General features: G+C 35.3%; 1 protein-coding gene across 1 annotated transcript in view; it reads right to left on the bottom strand.

Annotated features, from left to right (window-relative positions):
- LOC103697260 overlaps nt 1-1,286 on the bottom strand; it is a gene marked incomplete at its 5' end in the record, with an annotated part of 30,046 nt that extends 28,760 nt beyond the window's left edge. Inside the window, 1 exon segment of the mRNA XM_039119007.1 lies at nt 1,193-1,286. Coding sequence (XP_038974935.1) covers nt 1,193-1,286 — 94 coding nt within the window.
- Between the last annotated feature and the right edge of the window lie 19,881 nt (nt 1,287-21,167).

The raw sequence follows: 21,167 nt of genomic DNA, 5'->3' as shown, positions 1-21,167 counted from the left end.
TCAAACTATGGCTAATTTTCGACCCCAAAATTAAAAAAATAACAGAAATGAAGGAGCAAACGTGAGGCTGGGGTGGTGATCACGCCTCACGCGCACCACATGCGACGGGCGTTGGGACGCACGTGATGCGCGCAGGACATGCACAAGGCACAAGTCATGTGCACAGTATCGGCCGCAAGCTGGCTAGGCACTAGGCACCAGCGGGCTGGGCTCTCCGCATGAGCAGTTGGGCTGACCACAATGGCAAATAGGCTTGATCCCAAGCCCAAACCGGTGGGACTGTCTGGTTCGCATCGGTACCACTCCGAACAGCCGTCCCGAGTGGTTCACTCAGTTTTCCGATTTCGAGGGTTGGCCATATCCAGATTTTGGATGGTTGTATGGTACACCCCCATACTGCCTAGTTCAGGACAGTACGGAGTACCTTGACCACGAAAGTCTTTGCCTGAACATTCTAAACCTTGATTGTGTTTAGCCCTATCAAAGCAAAGCTTTATGACAATGAAAAAAGGAGTCTACCTAGCTATCAAAAAGAATTCTCAGTATGCAAGTTATGAAACTTATAGGTTAAAAGCAAAAGGAGATTATACACAACTAAACATATAGAACACAGGTGAAAAATAAAAGGAGATTATACACACGACTAAACATATAGAGATACATTGTGGCTGTCACATAAGTAGGTTCCTCATCCTCATAACTTTGAAATCACATGTACCAAACCTTTAACATTTAGTTATCACAAGTATTACCTAAAAATGTATTTCAAATTCACATTAGACCTTATCCGTCTCATCAAGCAAATGAAACTGATATAAACTTCATAGACATCAATAAAAAGGAACAAAATGTTTAAAATTACAAATGCCATTTTTGGTTTTGTTAGGCACAAGCATTAACACATAAAGCATGGCTCCAATAAGCAGAGGCCATTCAGTAAAATTTCTTCTCATTGCGCTCTTCAAAGATAATCATAAATTCTATAACTTGGTCGTGAAAACTTGATATAGCAAGAAGGAACATTTCCAAGTTTCTTCATCATTTACCATTTTGTATAACAATGATAAAGAATGAAAGTATTGATGGTGCTGACTGCAGAAACTTATTGCAGATTTACCAAACTAGAACAGAAACTGCCAACAAGAATTAAAGAACATAAAACAACTTCAACAAAGTTAATAAAAATATATACCTTTAGAGGCAATGAAATTGTAAGAATGTATCAGAACTATTAGTGAAGATATCTGACAGTCGTTCCTTCCAACACATTTCTCAATTTCACTATTTTAACATCTGGAGCAAGGAGAAAGGATACTTAGCTTCCAAGAAAAGGAGAACTTAGAAATTAAATGCTAACAATGCAGTACACAAAAGATATTTTAACTTGACCACTTAATAGCACATAGCAAATATCTATGACACAACAGTAAATCAAATACACAATCAAGCAGAATCAGCAAAATAGCAGATACCATATGGAGTTAGAAGTTTTCATATGCTATATCATAACCATGACAAGACAGAGAAAAAGTGATAGAGGATGGATGGAAATTTGAGACAACAGATAAATCTTGGAAGCAACCTAAGGAGCAAGTTTTGGATGCAAGAAATAATAACATGAATCCATTATGGATGCAATAACATAGTATATACATGTAAACCATAGTCCAACTTAGTATTTGCTTTAAAACTCTTATGCATTTTCACAGACATGGAGTTTACCTTTTAGCTAATGAAAGTGAAAGGCGGTAGAAAATTTTCTGGTTGCTCAATAGACTGGTCATAGGCAAATGAAAGAGTTCAGATAGAAGCACAAATGACAGTTGATCTCAGCATGCTTCAACTATTCATGAATAACAAAAATAATAGCTAGCACATGTCAAGATTATGTTCTAGATATTAAAATAGAGCAGTAGGTCACATGGATTGATTTCAGTACAGACTTCGTAATAGGTGTCCTTATTTATTTAACTTCATTTCCTATTTGAGTGACCTATGGGCATCTTTGTCACTTTGACAGCCAAAAAGAGGGAAGCACCAACTTGAGCAAGAAAGATGTCGACCAAGTTTAAGAAGCTATTATAGAATCCAAGCAGAAATTTTGAGGACTTGTAAGCTTAATCAGGGCTATGGAGCAAAAATAGGATATTGGGAAGAAAAGATTTCAAGAGATAAAAAAAGGAAAGGTTAGGACAAGGAGAAGAAAAAGACAAATAAAAAGGAGAATAAAATAGAGGAAACATATATGGAAGAACAAGGTTTGCATTCTCGGACTGCATCACCGGTAAGGGATGTACCATACCATACAGTAGGGTGAAGAGACTCCATATGCCCTTTTGTTCGAGTGTCAATACCAAGATATGTACAATACCAACGCTTGGTATGAGGTGTACCAAGTGGGCAATGATACAGGGTCTGATATTGAGATTACAAACCTCAGAAAGAACCGAAGAAGGTAATAGGTATAGAGAAGAATTGCTCGTCTCATTATAGGGCTTTACAAGGTTAGTGTTTACACCCCATCTCAACAACTTAGCTGGAGGCTGTGGGTAATCGCCACGGGGACAAAGATGAAGCAGATGAAATCATGTGATCCTTGTTGAGCTAGATAGGGTTCAGGCACAAAAAGTCCCCCTGTGGAGGTGAAAGCCGAAGAGGTAGAATTCGTCTACCATGCGAAGGAGTAGGTCGACAAGATCAAGACTTTACCATAATCAATCACAATATAAGGCAAATAAAGTTAGATGGCCAGTAGTACTAGACCGACATGACTGAATCAATTTCTAAAATATTCTAAATGCCAAAGACCACATTATAGGCCAAAGAAGGAGAGGCTAGCATATTAGATAAGCTAAGATAGATAAAATATTATTATCTTTAGTATAAATAAGTGAAATTGTACTTTGTAAAAAAGTCCTTCGACAATCCAACATATTAATGCATTTTATCTTAACTTAGCTTACTAGTAGCTTTCAACCTTAGTAGCATTAACTTAGATCTCTACTACCGTAGTCTAGGCTGCACCCTTATTGCTACCTGAATCCATCTCCTTCAAATGTGGTATGATAATGGCAAAGGTTCTTAAAGTTCAATGCTCCTGGACCCACACTACTCTTATATCCTCCCATTGATCACCATCTTTCTAGCTTCTCTAACGTGGGAAGCACGCCTGCATACCTATCTATCCTGCCATCATACTTTATGCCAACAAGTTTGTAGCACGCTTGTCCCCTTAGTGTGGGAGAAACTTTGCGCAAACAAGTTTTGTGGCATGTCCAGTGACCTGCTCAAGGAGTGCTTCTAGAGTTTTTCTATGTGACATGTACTCCAAGTTCATATGCTGAGAGGAAGGATCACAACGCAAGAATGGATCTAGTTCAGTACCCAGTGGTACATCTAATTAAAAACCCTCAGATTATGGATAGTATAGATCTCAGTGCTATACAAAAAAACAGCTGGAAGATCAAAGAAATGATAAATTCGGTCTAAAAGCTGAATAAATAATATTATATTATCTCATAAGAAGGAATTCCACTAAAGTCTCAACAAAGAGGCTGATACAAATAATAATGCCTTCCTATGATAGATTTCTATTCTACAAGCCTTTCACAGCCTTTTTAGTCTCTTCCACTCCCCTCGGAGAGCTCTGGACGTCGGCTTAGAGGCTATTCTTGTTCTTCATCCAGGTGGTGTACTCCTCAACGGACATCAATCCGCTTCTTTAAGAGACTCAATCTAGTTCTTCTGGGATGGCCAATAAATGGTGAATATCAAAAATTTTGGCCAGCCTGCGTTGAAATCACTAGCCTAATCTACCAAGATGTAGGCCGAATGCTGAGGAATATTGACAGCCGAGCCATTAATAGGAGAATCTAAAGAAATATTATCTTACATTGTGAGAGGCACATGACAAAAACATAAAATTAAAAGGTCATGCTATTATATTGCTTTTGACTAATATAGTTACATATGTATGAATACACGACCTATTAAACTAATGCTTTCAAGGTGCTCACTTCGCTTCTAACCTAAGGCTAACAAATCCTTCACTATCGTTGGCCAGCTAGAGTTTCAGGATGATCCATTATTCTGCCCACCGGCACTTCATCGCCAATTACAACAGAGGTAGAATGAGTGTAGCGGACTTAGAGCTTAGGTGCGAACACAATTGATAGGAGCAGAAATGTGAAAGAGTCCACTTAAACCAACCCCAAAAAAGTAAGGGTACAAGAATTACCGAAGACATGTTAAAAATGTCGACTTGCCAATTTGGAAGCCCTCAACAAAATAGCAAGCTGGTGGTGACAATATTTCAATTCAGTAATGAAATCCACTTGTAATGATACCCCGATATGTGATGGTATTCCGATTTGGCAATCAATTGATCAAAACAAATGGATTGCTCCGGCTAATACTCAATCTCACCACGATAAGTAAAAGGAGATTAGGGGGAGGCATGAGGATAGTCCGGAGGAAGAAGGATGAGCACTGAACAGAAGGATGCAAGGCTTTCAAGGATTTATTATGCAAAGAAGTATATTATGATGGAGACGGTCTCAAATTATCCTTATTGGGACTCACTGTTGAATTATACAAAAGTTGATGCTCCTTAATTACGACCATAAAACAAAAACTGTAAACTTGCAATTTCCCATTGCGTAGAGGAAGCCAAAGAACATATGAATGATGTTCCATGCTAAAGCTAAAGGATTCCATTTTTCTCTGTAGAACACCAAAGAATAAAAACTAACTAGAGCAAATAAGACTAAATTAGCAAGTCTCTGTCAAGCTCAATACAAGACCTAAAAGAGAGGTCTATAAAGAGGGTGCTACATTTGTGATGGATTTCTATGGTAATCAAAGCAGCTAGTGGTCAATGAATGTTTCTAGAAGACCTAACATGTAGCCTATGGTTGGTATGAAAGAGATCTACCTTGAAGCATGAACAATATGGTTAAGCCAAGACAGCCTGCAACACTTTTTCTAATCACTAGTAGTTCATGAAGGAAATCAACAACCAAGCAATGTTAATACTATTTCATCTTCCAAGAAAAGGAAACAACTTAGGCTAGATAACATTATAAGGAAGAGTCTGGATCAAGTTTTAATATCGTCAAACAGTTGTCCCGATTTTTCCATGCAAGCAGACACCCCACATATCGATGCTCATGACTATGGATGTCCTATCCCATCTCGATCCATTTTCGACTCGTTTCTTACCAACACTCAAAATGGTTCCTTGTCCTAACAGTAGGGATGGTGGGATTCCCCAACTTCCCATTGGCATTTAAAACCATGGTTTGAGTTAATTAAGGATGCAAATGAGCTGAGTGATCACGAGATGCTTGAGCTCGACTCGGGTCCGAGCTCGACTCGGGTCCGAGCTCGACTCGACTGGACTATTACCAAGCTTGAGCCAAACTCGAGTAGCTCGAAGAGTTTTTGGAGTCAAGCTCGAGTAGCAAAATAATCGAAGCAAAGCTAGGAGGCCTACTTGAGTATATATATTTTTAATAATATTATATTTTATTTATATTATATATAATTAATTCAATAATTTAAAATGTAATATTATGTTATATTTTGTTTTAACCATATTTTTTTACTATGACCAGGTTCGAATTCAAGCTCAAACTTAAGCTCAAGTATGGCTCGATTGATAATCGAGTCAAGTCAAGTTGATTTAGAGAAAGGTCAGTGAAACTGGTACCGGGCACCATACCGGCTGCCCGGCGGGATAAGTCGGTATGGACACGCATCGTACCATACTAGGCCTGTACCGACACAATAGAAGAGGCGAGGGAGAGGACGAACGGAAGAGAGGAGAGGAAGGCAGTCACTTAAAAATTGCGAATCTTTTAGCAATCGAATCCCTATTTCAAACGAAATAAAAGAACAGCCACAGCCTCCGCCGGCCTCCTTCCTTTTTCTTCTCCCTCCCTCTCCTGCACGCTCTCTCTTTTCCTTCTCTTCCTCCAACAACGATTTTCGTTTCCGTTGCCAGAACCGTTCCGGTGAACTGCCGTGATGGCTCGGAACGGCCCAAAACCGTTCGGTTCGAGACGGTTTTGCTGACCCTGATCTAGAGTGTTACTTTTTTCATCGAGTCGAGCTTGGATATTAAAGCTCGGTAGATCTCGAGTTGAGGTTCAAGCCCAAGTATTTTGAATCGAGTTGAGCTCGAGCATCTAGCTAATCGACTTGGCTCAACTCAACTGCACCACTAGAATTGATAGAGTAACTCTTAGTGAGTCATTTTTTAGGATGAGTTAATCTAATATATCTAGTTCTAAATTTCAAGATTATCCTACAGGGGAAAAGTTGTGAAAACACCAACGAAACATCCTTGCCCAACCCCCCAATTCAATCACAAGTAATCATGTACGCACTAAGATTCCGAAATATTGGTTTAGTATATGACAGCTAGTACGCATAAACAATGTATTTTCCTCAAACATTGTACATGTTGAAATTACCTTATTCCCCATGACTGATGATTTTCAAAGTAAAAAACTAAAAATACACATTCATCAACCTCAACATACAGCTCCTCCTCAATAGATCACTCTAATAACTTAGACTTCCCACGCTTTCCCTCTTTAGTTTGTTTAGTAGTGAAGATATAGCAGCAGCAACATTGCATGGTCCGCTTTTAACTCTTCCAGAGCACAATAACATTATCCCTAAAAGTCTCCTCTTTATCCTATATCAATCGTTTTCATGGAAAACAAATTGTCATCTTTAGGATAGAGAAAATGTGGTAGTCTTCTTACTAAACACTTAGCCTGTGTTCGGTTCTCAAATTTTGACCAGCATATTGGAATCGTTATTTTAATAGGTAATAATTCTCATTAATCAGCAGATAAATTTTAAGAGTTTTAGCTTTATAATCAGTTATGATCTAAGATGGATTCAAATCTACTCACATTTAGGAAAAAAGTTTCAACTATCTCATCATTATGGCTCTTTGTTGAGGGTATCAGTCCCACAAACCATCTATTTACAATATCAAAAACATGACATGAATGACATAATTACACTCATTTTGTACTTTTAAAATTAATATTGGAATAGCAGCATACATTGGCTCGTATGTTAGTAAGTTAGCATTTCAAAGTAGATATTTGTGTAATTCATATTTATAATATCTCTTACAAAATATACATATGATAAGTACTGGTACAATATATTCAATTCAATATCAATATTTAGGAACACATATAACTCGGGAGGCCTTTTAAGTAGTTTATAGTTTTCAATTGAATCTATATATTTTTAGGGACTAGTACATCTATACAACGTTATGATGACCCAAAGATTGATTCAAAGATTGATTTTGATGATCACAAAAACCTTGAAGTATAAATACTAATGTTTGTGTTGCAAGGAGAAAGATATTTATTTTGCAAGGAACATAGCAAGTTTGGAAGAATACAAGAAGGCCTCCAAAGTTCTCAAGAAAAGTTGGAAGAAAGCTACAATTCATTGGCCCAAGCTTCAAGTTCAAAGAATTCAAGTTTGAAGGAGCAAATTCAAAGAAAAATTCAAAAGAATAGTCCTCGAGTCGACTCCTGAAAGTTTCGAGTCGACTCTGGCACTCTAGAGTTTCAAGGAACAGTGCTCGAGTCGACTCCGGGACTCTACGAGTCGACTCCGACTGAGAACAAACAAAAAGACAGAGAGTTGATTTTCTGCGCTACAGTGATCTCGAGTCGACTCCCAACTTCAGGAGTCGACTCCCAACTTCAGGAGTCGACTCCCAGCTACAGTGCCGGCAGACTACTATTCACAGATCAACTCCTGTTTCAGCCGAGTCGACTCCTACTTCAGCCGAGTCGACTCGAGCACGCTGGGAGGCATAACGGCTAGTTTTTTCTTGATTCCAACGGCTCTATTTTTGTCTCTAACGGCTAGATTTTTGTTGGGACTCCCTCTAAAGCTATAAAATCAAGAGAAGAGCTAGGGGAGAAGGTATGGAAGTGGGAGAAAACATTTAGGGAAGAGATTTGAAAGAGATTACAAGGAAAATCTTCCATAAGCACAAAAGGGCCATTCAAAGTAAAATAGAGAGAAGAAAGAGCATCCAAGTGAATCCCAAAGCTTCCTCTCCATCCGTGTGCTGCCTCGGAGATCCTCTACTTCGTGCAAAATCAGAAGAGGGGGCAAGTGAAGAAGAAGCCGAGTTCCTCCATCTACAAATTAGTTTGAGGGCTTCTTCTCTTTTCTTTACTTATTTACATTTGCTATATTTGCTTATTTGAGAAGCTTGTATTTGATTAAACTCTTGTTCTAATATCTTGGTAACTTGATTCAATCAAGGGATTGAATCAAGGGGTTAAGGTTTGTTGGTGAGCCAAAGGGAAAAACCAACGTTGTAAGGTTGTGGTTGGTGAGCCTTTGGGAAAAACCAACCGGATTGATTGTGAACCCGGAAAACAATCATTGTAAGGTTGTGGTTGGTGAGCCTTTGGGAAAACCAACTGGGTTGAATTGTGAGCCCGTGAAAACAATCGGTTGGTTCTAGTCGGTGAGCCTGTGAAAACCGACCGAGTTCGTTGTGATCTCGCAAAACAACAAGTTGGGTTGTTGAGCTTGTAAAACAACCGACTGTAATCTAAGGGATTATAGTGAAATTCCAAGAGGTCTTGGGGAGTGGAATGTAGGTGCTGGGGTGCACCGAACCAACTATACATCTTTGTGTTTGTGATGCTTTATCTCTTGTATTTCATGCCTTCCATTCATGCTTGATTGTGTAATATCTCTAGATTTGTTTCTATAGAGTTATAAGTGATTTGCTTGGCTTCACTCCATTCTTACCATACACATAGATTAAAATTGATCATACAACTATAAGTTAATGTTAGATCAATTGCACCCTAAAAGCCATAGTATAAATTGCTCTAGCTTAATCTTCCACTGCTTTACTTGTAATTGGCCTAGAGCTTAAGTAAATAACATCTTATTATTCCGCTGCATTCTATTCAAAGTAAAAATTAGGGAACATAATTTTTAGAAAACCCAATTCACCCCCCCTCTTGGGTTGTCACCTTGGGCAACAAGTGGTATCAGAGCAGGTGCTCAAGATTAATTGTTGATCTCACGATCAAGAGCCAAAGATCATGACAACTCAAATAGATAGTTTTCTAGGAAAGGGACAGTTAATTGATAGGCCTCCACTGTTTAATGGCATAGACTACACATATTGGAAAGCACGCATGCGCATTTTTATTCAATCACAAAAACTATTATTTATGGAAAATCATAATAAATGACCTTCACACACTCTCTCAAACTATTAATGAAAAGGACTTATCACAATTGAATGCTAATGCTATGAACATATTATATTGTGCTATTCATGAAACGAAGTTTAATGAAATTTCTGCATGCTTATCTGCTAAGGAGATCTGGGATACTTTAGAAAATATTTATAATAAATCTCAGATTAGCTCACATGTGCTTCAATTGCATACTAACAATGAGATTGCAGAATCCTCCACAGTAGCCGAGTCGACTCCCAGTTTGTCCGAGTCGACTCCTAGAGAAGAACAGTCTGAAAGGCAGAGACACATTCTTGAAGACCCTGTGAACGAGTCGACTCCAAGTAGTTCCGAGTCGACTCCCAAGTTAGCCGAGTCGACTCCGACAAGGCCCGAGTCGACTCCGAGGCAGAACAATTCAAAAGACAGAGAATCATCTTTTAGGCCTCTGAGAACGAGACGTCTCCCGAAGATCTCGAGCCGACTCTCAAGTCAGTCGAGTCGACTCCATGTAAACTCGAGTCGACTCGAGGAAGAAATAACAGCAAGAAAAATTCAAAAGCTTCCTAAAGTCAAAGAAGAAGAGGAAGCAAGAAGAAAGGAAGAAAGAGATAAAAAGCAAGAAAGCTAGAAGCAACAATGAACTACAAGAGGTAACTAACTTATGTTTTATGGCACTAGAAAATAAAGTAAAATCTGAATCTAGTGAATTTCATGAAGAATTTTCTTATGATGAACTTTTAAATGCTTTCATGATTTGTATGGTGAATGTAGAAAATTAGCTATGAAAAATAAAAATCTTAAAAAAGCTAAATTTGCAAATTTCAAAAGAAAGAAATTCTATTGCTGAAATACAAGACAAACTAAATTCTGAAAATAAAAGCTTAAGGTTAAATTCAGAAGAATTGATTCAGAAAAATCATAGCTTAATCAAAACAAACCAAAACTTGAGTTAAAGAAGTTAACCAACTGAAATCTCTTATTAACAAGTTCACTGTAAGTTCAGAAAGATTAAAAATGATGTTTGAAAGCCAACATGCTTGATTTTTGATAAATCAAAATTTGGCTTGATTCCTTCACTTAGCAATGAATCCCTAAAGAAAAATGTTTTGAATTTATCAAGCAAACCATTAAATAAGATAACATATTTCGAACATGAAAAGAAAGGACATAACAACTTTACCTATCGTTCTAACATAATTAAATCAAGTAGTAAAGATATTACAATTAAACAAATTTGGGTTCCAAAAGGAACCATATGTCCTAACTCTCAAGGACCCAAGCAAGCTTGGGTACCCAAAATAAAAATATGAGGATGTAGACATAGGTGTGCCAAGATACCCATGGAACAAATAGAACTTTCATACAAATGGGTGTTCTAGACACACGTCAAAAAAAATGAAACTTAAAACATACTTATGAAAAGTAATTTTTAAATAAAAAATAATAATAATAATAATAATGAAATCAGTAATCCTTGCATCTCATCATTATTTTTGCCTTAGTATTTGATTAAATATGAATTGCAAGTATTGATCAATTTTATGATATAGAAAATACTTTTGGAAAATATAATCAAATCACTTCATTTTATAGTATACTTTACTCACTATTGGATAAGTTGCTAAATGATTAATCAATTTATTAAAAATAACTCTATGAATTCTCTATATGCTTGATTGAGAGTTTTTTATCCATGGCATTATTGTTTATTGATCATAGATATGATAATGTGTACTTGGTGTGCTTTTGAATATATGCACTATGAATACCAAGATTAAAGAAACCATCTTTGGCATATAAAATCAACTCATGCTAGTATGTACTTAATCTCAAAAGACCTTGCTATTGGCTTACTTAGATTATCTTCTGAAAGGTCAAAGTTTGCTATGCATGCTAACTAAGGAAACAAACAAAAATCAATTTCTAAATTGTTGTTTCCATCACTAAGTTTTCAAAAGCTTACATTGGATTTGTTCTTGGCAAATAAAATTAAAATATTTTCTGTATTTGCTAAATCATGTAAAAATGTTTTCAAATGATAAAGGTTTCCAAATTGTGAAGATAAAGAGTATCATGGCACAATGTTGAAAACCAAAATCCTGATAAAGTTTATACAGAAATTAATTATTTCAGCACCAAGGACACCTTAAGTAAAATAGGGTTAATAGAATTCTTGAAGAAATGAAAAAGACAATTGTGTATGATAGTCATCTACTTAAATAATTTTTTAAAAAAAACTATCATCACTGCTTGTCATACATATGATTTCTATTAGATCTATTTTTTGATGAAAACTCCTTTTGATCTTCTGAAAAAAATGGAAAATGAACCATTGCATATCTTTCACATTTTTCAGTCGTACATGTTATGCTTAATATGCTCTTATGAAAATAATGCCAAATCTGATAGAGATATGTCTACCCTTGGATATCATTCATCAAGCAATGCATATAGAGTATTCAAATGAAAAGTTTTTAGGTGCAAAAATATCAAGGTATCTTATTCTTTATGAGACTACTGATTTATTATCAAAATACTAAAATTAAATTATATATGTATATGGTTAATCTTTTACATATAACAATCTAAAAACTTGTTAATAATTATAACCAAATTGAGTTTTTCAGAAATACATTTAATGAAGAAAAATTGTTTGCTTAGAAGATGAAATAGATCTTGATTCTTGCATGATTAGAAGTAAAGATCACCATTATTATTTGCTTGCTTTATGAGCTTTATATTCTATCAAATGAGTGTGTAGAATGGACTCCTATATGCTTACTTTATTAAAGAAGATATATGTTAAATAACCACCATATTTGAAAACACTCATTATAAATATGATAAAGCAATATATAATTTGGAACAAGCATCAAAAGCATAATATAAAAGCTTAAGTAACCTTTTTGATAGAAAGTAATAGTGATAAATCTACACATCAAAAAGAAGAATTTGTGATATCTTATTTGCCCAAAATATGCATTGATGACATCATTTTTGGTTCTACTAATGAAGAGTTATATGAAGATTTTACTGAGCTCATGTAAGGTGAGTTTGAAATACGTATGATGAATGAATTAACATCTTCTCTCAAACTCCAAATTAAGACAAACAAGAAAGGGGATCTTCATTGACCAAAGTTAGTCCACAAGAAAACTCTTATAGAAGATTGGCATGAAGAAGGTATGTCTATAACCCCATCTTGTAGAATTTGAAAATGATGAGCAAAGTAGATCTATTATTTTAAAGCTGTAGTGAAGCATGATAGAATAATTATTTTATCATACAGCTAGTAGACCAGATTGTATGCTCATTATGTGCACTTGTGCAAGCCTTCAATCTAAGTTTAATGAATCATATTTTATTGATAACAAATAAATCATAATCTGAATTTTGATAGAAACAACTGTTTAAGATAAGTTGATTAAAACTTAGCTAGCATGTCTTATTAATAATTATCTTAAGCAAATAAAATCTAAACTAAATCGTTTTTGAGAAATTGATTTGACCTTGATAAAACTTCCTATTGCCTCACATACTTGTCCTTGAACCATCTTGGTTAATGAAACTATCTCTTTAGTTCAAGTGATATGTGCTTGCTTATATTTAGGCAATCTCTGGCGTAAAGTGACTCAATATTCAACTATTGTCATATCTTATATTGAGTCATCTAGTTAAAAAAAAATATATGTTGGATGAATGTTTTGTATCTTGAAGAAACCAATGACTTTCTTTCAAGAAAGAAAAGGAGTTTTGTTAATAATGCAGGATCCTTGAGCAAGAAAATGAGAGATCTCAACTTGAAGGATATCTCCATGTAAGATACAATAAACATTCACTTGCAAACAAGAGAGAGGACCTTCTTCAGCCAAAGGTTCATACATAAGAAATCTAGTAGGTATTTGACTGAAGAATGCAGAATGGATTGGTAATTCTAGATACTTCTTGAGCAAAGTCAACAACTTAAGTCTTATTATGGCATGATTAAGTTCTTTAATTATTAACTTTTGATATCATGGCTCTATACATATTGATTGACTTATGCTCTTAGAAATTGTTTCATGGTTTGCCTAAACTAAATAATTTCTTTGCCTATATCATAACCATGAAATACACAAGTATATGCTTAAAAGTTTGATGTAAAATAACTTGTGAGAAGTTATGAATCCATGAGCATAATAAAAATGTTGTTTGCATGATATACATATATATGACACACAAGATTAATTCTTTATTCTGCTCTTTCATGTAAATTACTTGAGAATAACAAAAAGAGAGAGAGATAAAGAAAAGAAAATGAATATTATTCAAGAGGTGTAAAATCTAAGCAAAGGCAAATACTCCAATCTTAAGGAAAAGTAAAACAAGCATAATATATTTGGCACATTTGGAAGGGATAAAATCCATAATTAATTACACTTAAACAGGGAGAATTCGAAGCAAACATTTTAATCCTTCTATATTGCTCATCATAGGGATGGTGCCAATGGAGAGGCTAGTGGTAGTATCCGGCACTATTTGACCCAACTATTCGGTGTAGGGCATATTAGGGACGGCACAAGAGGGAGGCTAGTGGTAGTACTCGTGCCCCTTCCCAACTCCACCGGATAGGGAGCAAATAGAATATAAAGCATAAGAAAGTTGAAAATGAAAGACAAAGTAAATGAAAATATATAAGAAGAATCAAGTCTAATTATTAGTCACTTGGAAACACACCATAAGGATGAAGTCAATGCAAGATGATATTTAAATAGGGGGAGTGTATTTGAAAAGAATTGACTTTGATCCTTGACATGCTTGTTATTATTATTTTAATGCATGACTTAACACTTAATATATTTTGCATATAGTATGATGTCTTGATTTATGGATTCTCAATATTTTGTAATGTTTCATACTTGGACAATTTGATTGAATGCATGAATTGCTACATAACATCTTTTGTTTAGTTTTTATTGAAAAGAAATTTCAGATTTGTCATTCACAATCATTGTTAAAATCTGAAAGCTAAATAAAATTGTAGAAAGAAGAAGAGAAGAATATCTCTATTTAGGGAAAATAAATTGATTTTGATCTATCTTTCTACTCGCCTAACTTTGATACATAATGTCCTAATACTTGTTAAAATATCCTTTATTTTGTATCGAAACTCAAAATTAAACACAAAGATTCTGAAAGTGCTTTAATGGTATTGAAATATGTATTTTTCAATCATAATAATTTAAGATGAGCCACAATGTGAAAGATACATATCTCAAATTATGACTTAAAAGGCCTCTATTGAAAATCTTTATGAAATTCAGAATTTGATTTTGTATAAAAGCTTAAACTCCATATGATTACTAAATAAAATGTTAATGTAAGAAAAACAGAATTTATTTTGATTGCTCCGATACGCATCCCGAAACATATCTTTTCTTATCATTAAAATGTACCAATATTGGTCTAAATGATGTGTCTTTCAATGACCTTGATTGCAAGTAAATATTTTTAAAATATATGACTTTATTTTAATATTTAAAAATTTATTGAGTTTCATGTATACATTGCTGAAAAATTGTGATTAAGAAATTGAGTTCTATAAATACATATACTTCCATGATCATCTATATATTTTTTCTCTCCCTATATCATTAAAGACTTTCATCAATAGAGTGAATGATCTAAAAGAAAGAAAATGTAAATGCTTTTGAAAGAAACTAAGCTTCAAATGAATTACTTTTGATTAATATTTTCATACATTTTCTCTAAGATTAGGAGAAAGCATAACTTGTTCTTAAAAGATTAAAAAGAGTGATTACTATAAATTGTGAATATTTCTAGATCACTCTACATTCTTGATATCATAAAGTTTCAGCTCTATTCACGTTTATCATTAAAATCTGAAATTCGACAAAAGAAAAGAAAGATTAAAGAAGAATGCATCTTTTAAGGGGGAGCTTTAGATATTCAGTATCTTATCCTAAAGTCACTTCAATTTGATGCATACCTTGCACTTTATGGATTGATTTTGATGAACCTCCTTATATTGCAAGACATGCTTTAATTACCTTGAAATGAGTTCTATAAAGGTTGTCTTATCTCAAACCTTGAGTCTTGTGAAAATAAGCTGAAACTTATAGAAAATATATTTTTGAGATTGACGATTTTATTGAACATTATCTTCAAATTTTAAAACTCTTAGATGGAATGATCAATTGAGGGGGAGAAAGAAAATTTCAGAAGGAGAGGTCTGATGGAACTTAATTGCATAAATTTATAAAGGAGAGAGAAAGAATACTAAATGAAAAGTGATCCTAATACTCTCCAATATGTATCATCTGAAATTTAAATCTGAAAACCTTTATGATACACCTTGAGGCGTGTTATTTGGTTAGTATATCTTATGCATAAATCATGAACCAAATTGCAAGTTGATCTTAAGAGCCTTTAACTTAATGACAAAGGGGGAGAATAACGTGTTGAATGGTCTTGAGTATCTCTTAGAAAATTTATTTTGAAATTCACTAATAAGTCCTAATTAGCTTGCTCTTTAGAACGTCAATTCTGTGCCAATTCATATTTTTATATATGTATCAAATTGTGCTTATTTTCTAAAGGAATAAAAAAACTTTGAAGACATTAAAAATTAATGATCCAACATGATGATATGTCTCTCAAATATATAAGTTTTGATCTTTTACTCTGAAAATTAACTAAAATTGCTCTTATGTTTGATAAAATACTTAATAGATTGGGCAAAAGGTCTTAAATGAACAAGCTTTCATACTTATTATTGAAGAGAGGTTAGATTTCCACTCGTGTTTTCTTTGAATATCATTTGTAGTACTTCTTGGATTAACCTAAGGAAGATTCCACCTACACTTGAATAGAAAACTATCTGTGGTATCAAATTAGAAAACTTCTTGAAATCACATTTAATGTGTTCTGTTCTGAAATTATCTTAATTGGCTCTGATCTGTGCTCATTAATCTGATTCCAATATTATTGCCTTGAGTTATATGATTCATATCCTTGCAATAATTTAACATTCAAATCAGAGTACAATAAGGAAAAGAAATATATGAGTATTCTGATCTTTGTGCTTAATGTTTCCCTATCTTTTTGATGTTGTCAAAAAGGGGGAGAAATATCTAAGTATATGCTCATAATGCTTTATGTTTTGAATTGAATACAAATCAGCTGGAATTGACATATATTGATTATCTTAAGTTGATTAAATCTAAAGCATTATCATAAAGTATGTTTTTTAAATATATATGTTTTCTACTTCATGCAACTTTGCTATGTATTACTTCTAGAAAACAATATCTTTTATATTGCATATACTCCAAGTTTTGTCATCATCAAAAAGGGGGAGACTGATGACCCAAAGATTGATTCAAAGATTGATTTTGATGATCACAAAACCTTGAAGTATAAATACTAATGTTTGTGTTGCAAGGAGAAAGATATTTATTTTGCAAGGAACATAGCAAGTTGGAAGAATACAAGAAGGCCTCCAAAGTTCTCAAGAAAAGTTGGAAGAAAGCTACAATTCATTGGCCCAAGCTTCAAGTTCAAAGAATTCAAGTTGAAGGAGCAAATTCAAAGAAAAATTTAAAAGAATAGTCCTCGAGTCGACTCCTGAAAGTTTCGAGTCGACTCTGGCACTCTAGAGTTTCAAGGAACAGTGCTCGAGTCGACTCCGGGACTCTACGAGTCGACTCCGACTGAGAACAAACAAAAAGACAGAGAGTTGATTTTCTGCGCTACAGTGATCTCGAGTCGACTCCCAACTTCAGGAGTCGACTCCCAACTTCAGGAGTCGACTCCCAACTTCAGGAGTCGACTCCCAGCTACAGTGCCGGCAGACTACTATTCACAGATCAACTTCTGTTTCAGCCGAGTCGACTCCTACTTCAGCCGAGTCGACTCGAGCACGCTGGGAGGCATAACGGCTAGTTTTTTCTTGATTCCAACGGCTCTATTTTTGTCTCTAACGGCTAGATTTTTGTTGGGACTCCCTCTAAAGCTATAAATCAAGAGAAGAGCTAGGGGAGAAGGTATGGAAGTGGGAGAAAACATTTAGGGAAGAGATTTGAAAGAGATTACAAGGAAAATCTTCCATAAGCACAAAAGGGCCATTCAAAGTAAAATAGAGAGAAGAAGAGCATCCAAGTGAATCCCAAAGCTTCCTCTCCATCCGTGTGCTGCCTCGGAGATCCTCTACTTCGTGCAAAATCAGAAGAGGGGGCAAGTGAAGAAGAAGCCGAGTTCCTCCATCTACAAATTAGTTTGAGGGCTTCTTCTCTTTTCTTTACTTATTTACATTTGCTATATTTGCTTATTTGAGAAGCTTGTATTTGATTTAAACTCTTGTTCTAATATCTTGTAACTTGATTCAATCAAGGGATTGAATCAAGGGGTTAAGGTTTGTTGGTGAGCCGAAGGGAAAAACCAACGTTGTAAGGTTGTGGTTGGTGAGCCTTTGGGGAAAACCAACCGGGTTGATTGTGAACCCGGAAAACAATCATTGTAAGGTTGTGGTTGGTGAGCCTTTGGGAAAACCAACTGGGTTGGATTGTGAGCCCGTGAAAACAATCGGTTGGTTCTAGTCGGTGAGCCTGTGAAAACCGACCGAGTTCGTTGTGATCTCGCAAAACAACAAGTTGGGTTGTGAGCTTGTAAAACAACCGACTGTAATCTAAGGGATTATAGTGAAATTCCCAAGAGGTCTTGGGGAGTGGATGTAGGTGCTGGGGTGCACCGAACCACTATACATCTTTGTGTTTGTGATGCTTTATCTCTTGTATTTCATGCCTTCCATTCATGCTTGATTGTGTAATATCTCTAGATTTGTTTCTATAGAGTTATAAGTGATTTGCTTAGCTTCCACTCCATTCTTACCATACACATAGATTAAAATTGATCATACAACTATAAGTTAATGTTAGATCAATTGCACCCTAAAGCCATAGTATAATTGCTCTAGCTTAATCTTCCACTGCTTTACTTGTAATTGCCTAGAGCTTAAGTAAATAACATCTTATTATTCCGCTGCATTCTATTCAAAGTAAAAATTAGGGAACATAATTTTTAGAAAACCCAATTCACCCCCCCCTCTTGGGTTGTCACCTTGGGCAACACGTTATTTCAATCAGAATGGTCAATCTACATAACTATACAAAATACAAATATTCCAAAGAAGGCAAAATCCCATGTGAGGGACATAAAATATGAAAAAAGCTTTTATAAGCACTCTCAATATACCAAGAAAAATGAACAATTATATTCATTAGTAACATCAATTAAAAGATAACAAAAGCATTAAAAACAAATCTATAAGAGCTTCACATGGCTAGTATTTAACGATAACAAAGTAATGTTATGTACAAACCTCTTTTGATGTGCTTTATATTGCATCTTTGAACTTAAAATACAAGAATGATATTAAATCGAGAAATTTAAGGGTTCGCAGCTGCTCACTTTGTATTAATATGACATCACCAGTACCTATCATGGATCCAATATGCTTCGGCCAAAGAGATACCAAGAAATTTGATCTTGTATCATCACCAACTTCAATCTTGGTCTTTAATAATGTCCCTTTATTTGAAGCACTTTGTTTCTAGAGAAAATCAGCGCACATGTCAATCCAATTTGCATTTTAACAACAGAATGCATAAGCAATAAAGAGAAGTGTTAAAACTTAAAATTTCAGTAAAACGAAAGGGTTTAAATCTCAATACCATGCCCCATATTTGTTTTCTGCTAGAATGGTTTAGAACTGGCACAAGATAGTATGGTCCGGAAAGACAGAAACAATCGTAACCATGGTATACCATACCGGCCTGACCGAATAGTACGGAAGCGTATCGTACTGTACCGGTTCGGTATCGGTATCCGGTATGGGTGGCGTACTGACGCTCGGTACGTCAAAAAAACTCTGTGTTGTACCATACCAGCACTGTGCTAGTATGGCACCGGTATGGGATTCGGTACCGAGACGGTGAACCTTAGTTTTAACAATTAGAAAAAAAGAAAATAATGTCCCCTTCCATCCTGTCCATTTCAGGACGCATCCAGAGAAGTCAATATGTCCTAGTTCAAGAGAAAACTAGTGTCCCGCACCTATCAATGTATTATTTTTCTGTCAGAACAATACCCACCATACCATTGGAACCTTAAACCTTGGTTAACTTCATGGTCTGAAGTCTCCGCCAAAACATATCAATTATGGCTGGAGTTTGGAGTTTTAGTAATTTCAGCAAAAAAATCAAATGGCCTTACATACATTCAGCTAGTGTTTGCAGGAACAAACCATGTTCTGACTAATCTTCATTAAAAAAAGAAACCAAAGTTTGTATGGCAGCAACAAAGCATTTCTGACCATCATTTTAATGGTCTTAAGAGGTTCTACACCCTTTGAAAATTTCATATTGATGGAATTTTGATGGAAAACCCAACTACCATTCTCTTGGCCATGTTCAATGGATCTCAGGATGTTGGAACATCCAATTTTAATGACGTAGATCAATGAAATGAAATATCTTTGATCAAAATTAATCGTTTGATGGATTCTACCTTAATGATCTCACAAGGATGAAATTTTCAATTGGATTCAACATTTTGAAGATTCAATAACTGCATACCATTTCTAGTGCAACATTTTTTTTATTTTCATCACATTTGACAGGATCAACACATGCATGAGTTCCAAATAGAGATGGCACTTGAATATAATGAGGGAGACAGGTCTTAGTTTTAAATGCATGCATGCTGAAAAATTTGGACTGGATGGCCAATGTTGAGAACTTATTTAGACTAGAAGCAAATGGCATGAGAGAGAAGGTGTTGTGCATAAAGATGAAGATAAGAGGTATAAACTTCTATTGTGGAACGCAACAAGGCAATGTAAAAACATTTTTGGAAGATTAGATGAAAATGAAGCTACAAAAGCAATTTCTTTTGGATGAACATGCGATGCATATATATGAGAAAATTCCATAATTTGAAGCAATGTTAGAGGAGAGAAAAACTGCTTAATGAAGTTCTACAAGCAATCAATTCATTGTACCTGAATGAGTCCAGTTAGCAGCAAGTGGCATGCTACCTAGCAGGAATATATTCTAACTTCCAACCTACTTGACAAGATAGACATTTCATGGATTTATAGCCTGAAAATGCATGGAAAAGATAAGCACAAGTAGGCATCACTTAACACTTCCACTGCAATTGCACATTGGGAGAGGAATAATGCCCTTCAAGGCACAAGACAAGATATGATGGCGGTAGCGTTTCATTACATGAGGACTAAAGCAATCAATGTTAGTAAAATCAAGGACTATTGTGCCAGAACCAGCTTTCGAGGGATTTCGAGAGAGTTCTATTCCCATCTCAATTTAATCAAGTGAACCATGCCAGTCCCCAACAAGTCCGGTTTGGTACATCCCGAATCGGCTAGTTTGGCAAGGTTTGGCAATCCATGCTTAACATCAACTTCATATAAAATAATGAGAAAAGCATAAGGCAATGCAATAAATCATCCACCAAACTTCATAATTTCATGTAAAAATCCATATAATATAAAGGTCCACAATCTAATGATAAATATCATCATCCACTAAGCATAAGAATATCACTCATAATATAAAAATGTCCAAAATCACATAAGATCAACTGTTGAAGAAAGATATCCATGATCATAAGACATAATTCACTAGGGCTGTCAACGGGCCAAGCTACTCGGGCTCGGCTCGGGCCCGGCTCGGTAAAAGCCCAGCTCGAGCTCGGCTCGTTAGTCAAACGAGCCCGAGCCCGAGCCCAAAATGAGGCCCGTTTAAATCTGAGCCCGAGCCCAAGCAGCTCGCGAGCCCAAACGAACCCAAAAGAGGGCTCAGTCCAATTAACAATTTAATTGGG

This window comes from Phoenix dactylifera, unplaced genomic scaffold (assembly GCF_009389715.1).
Source record: "Phoenix dactylifera cultivar Barhee BC4 unplaced genomic scaffold, palm_55x_up_171113_PBpolish2nd_filt_p 000469F, whole genome shotgun sequence".
Classification (NCBI taxonomy): domain Eukaryota; kingdom Viridiplantae; phylum Streptophyta; class Magnoliopsida; order Arecales; family Arecaceae; genus Phoenix; species Phoenix dactylifera.
This window is presented reverse-complemented; position numbering and strand designations above follow the sequence as displayed.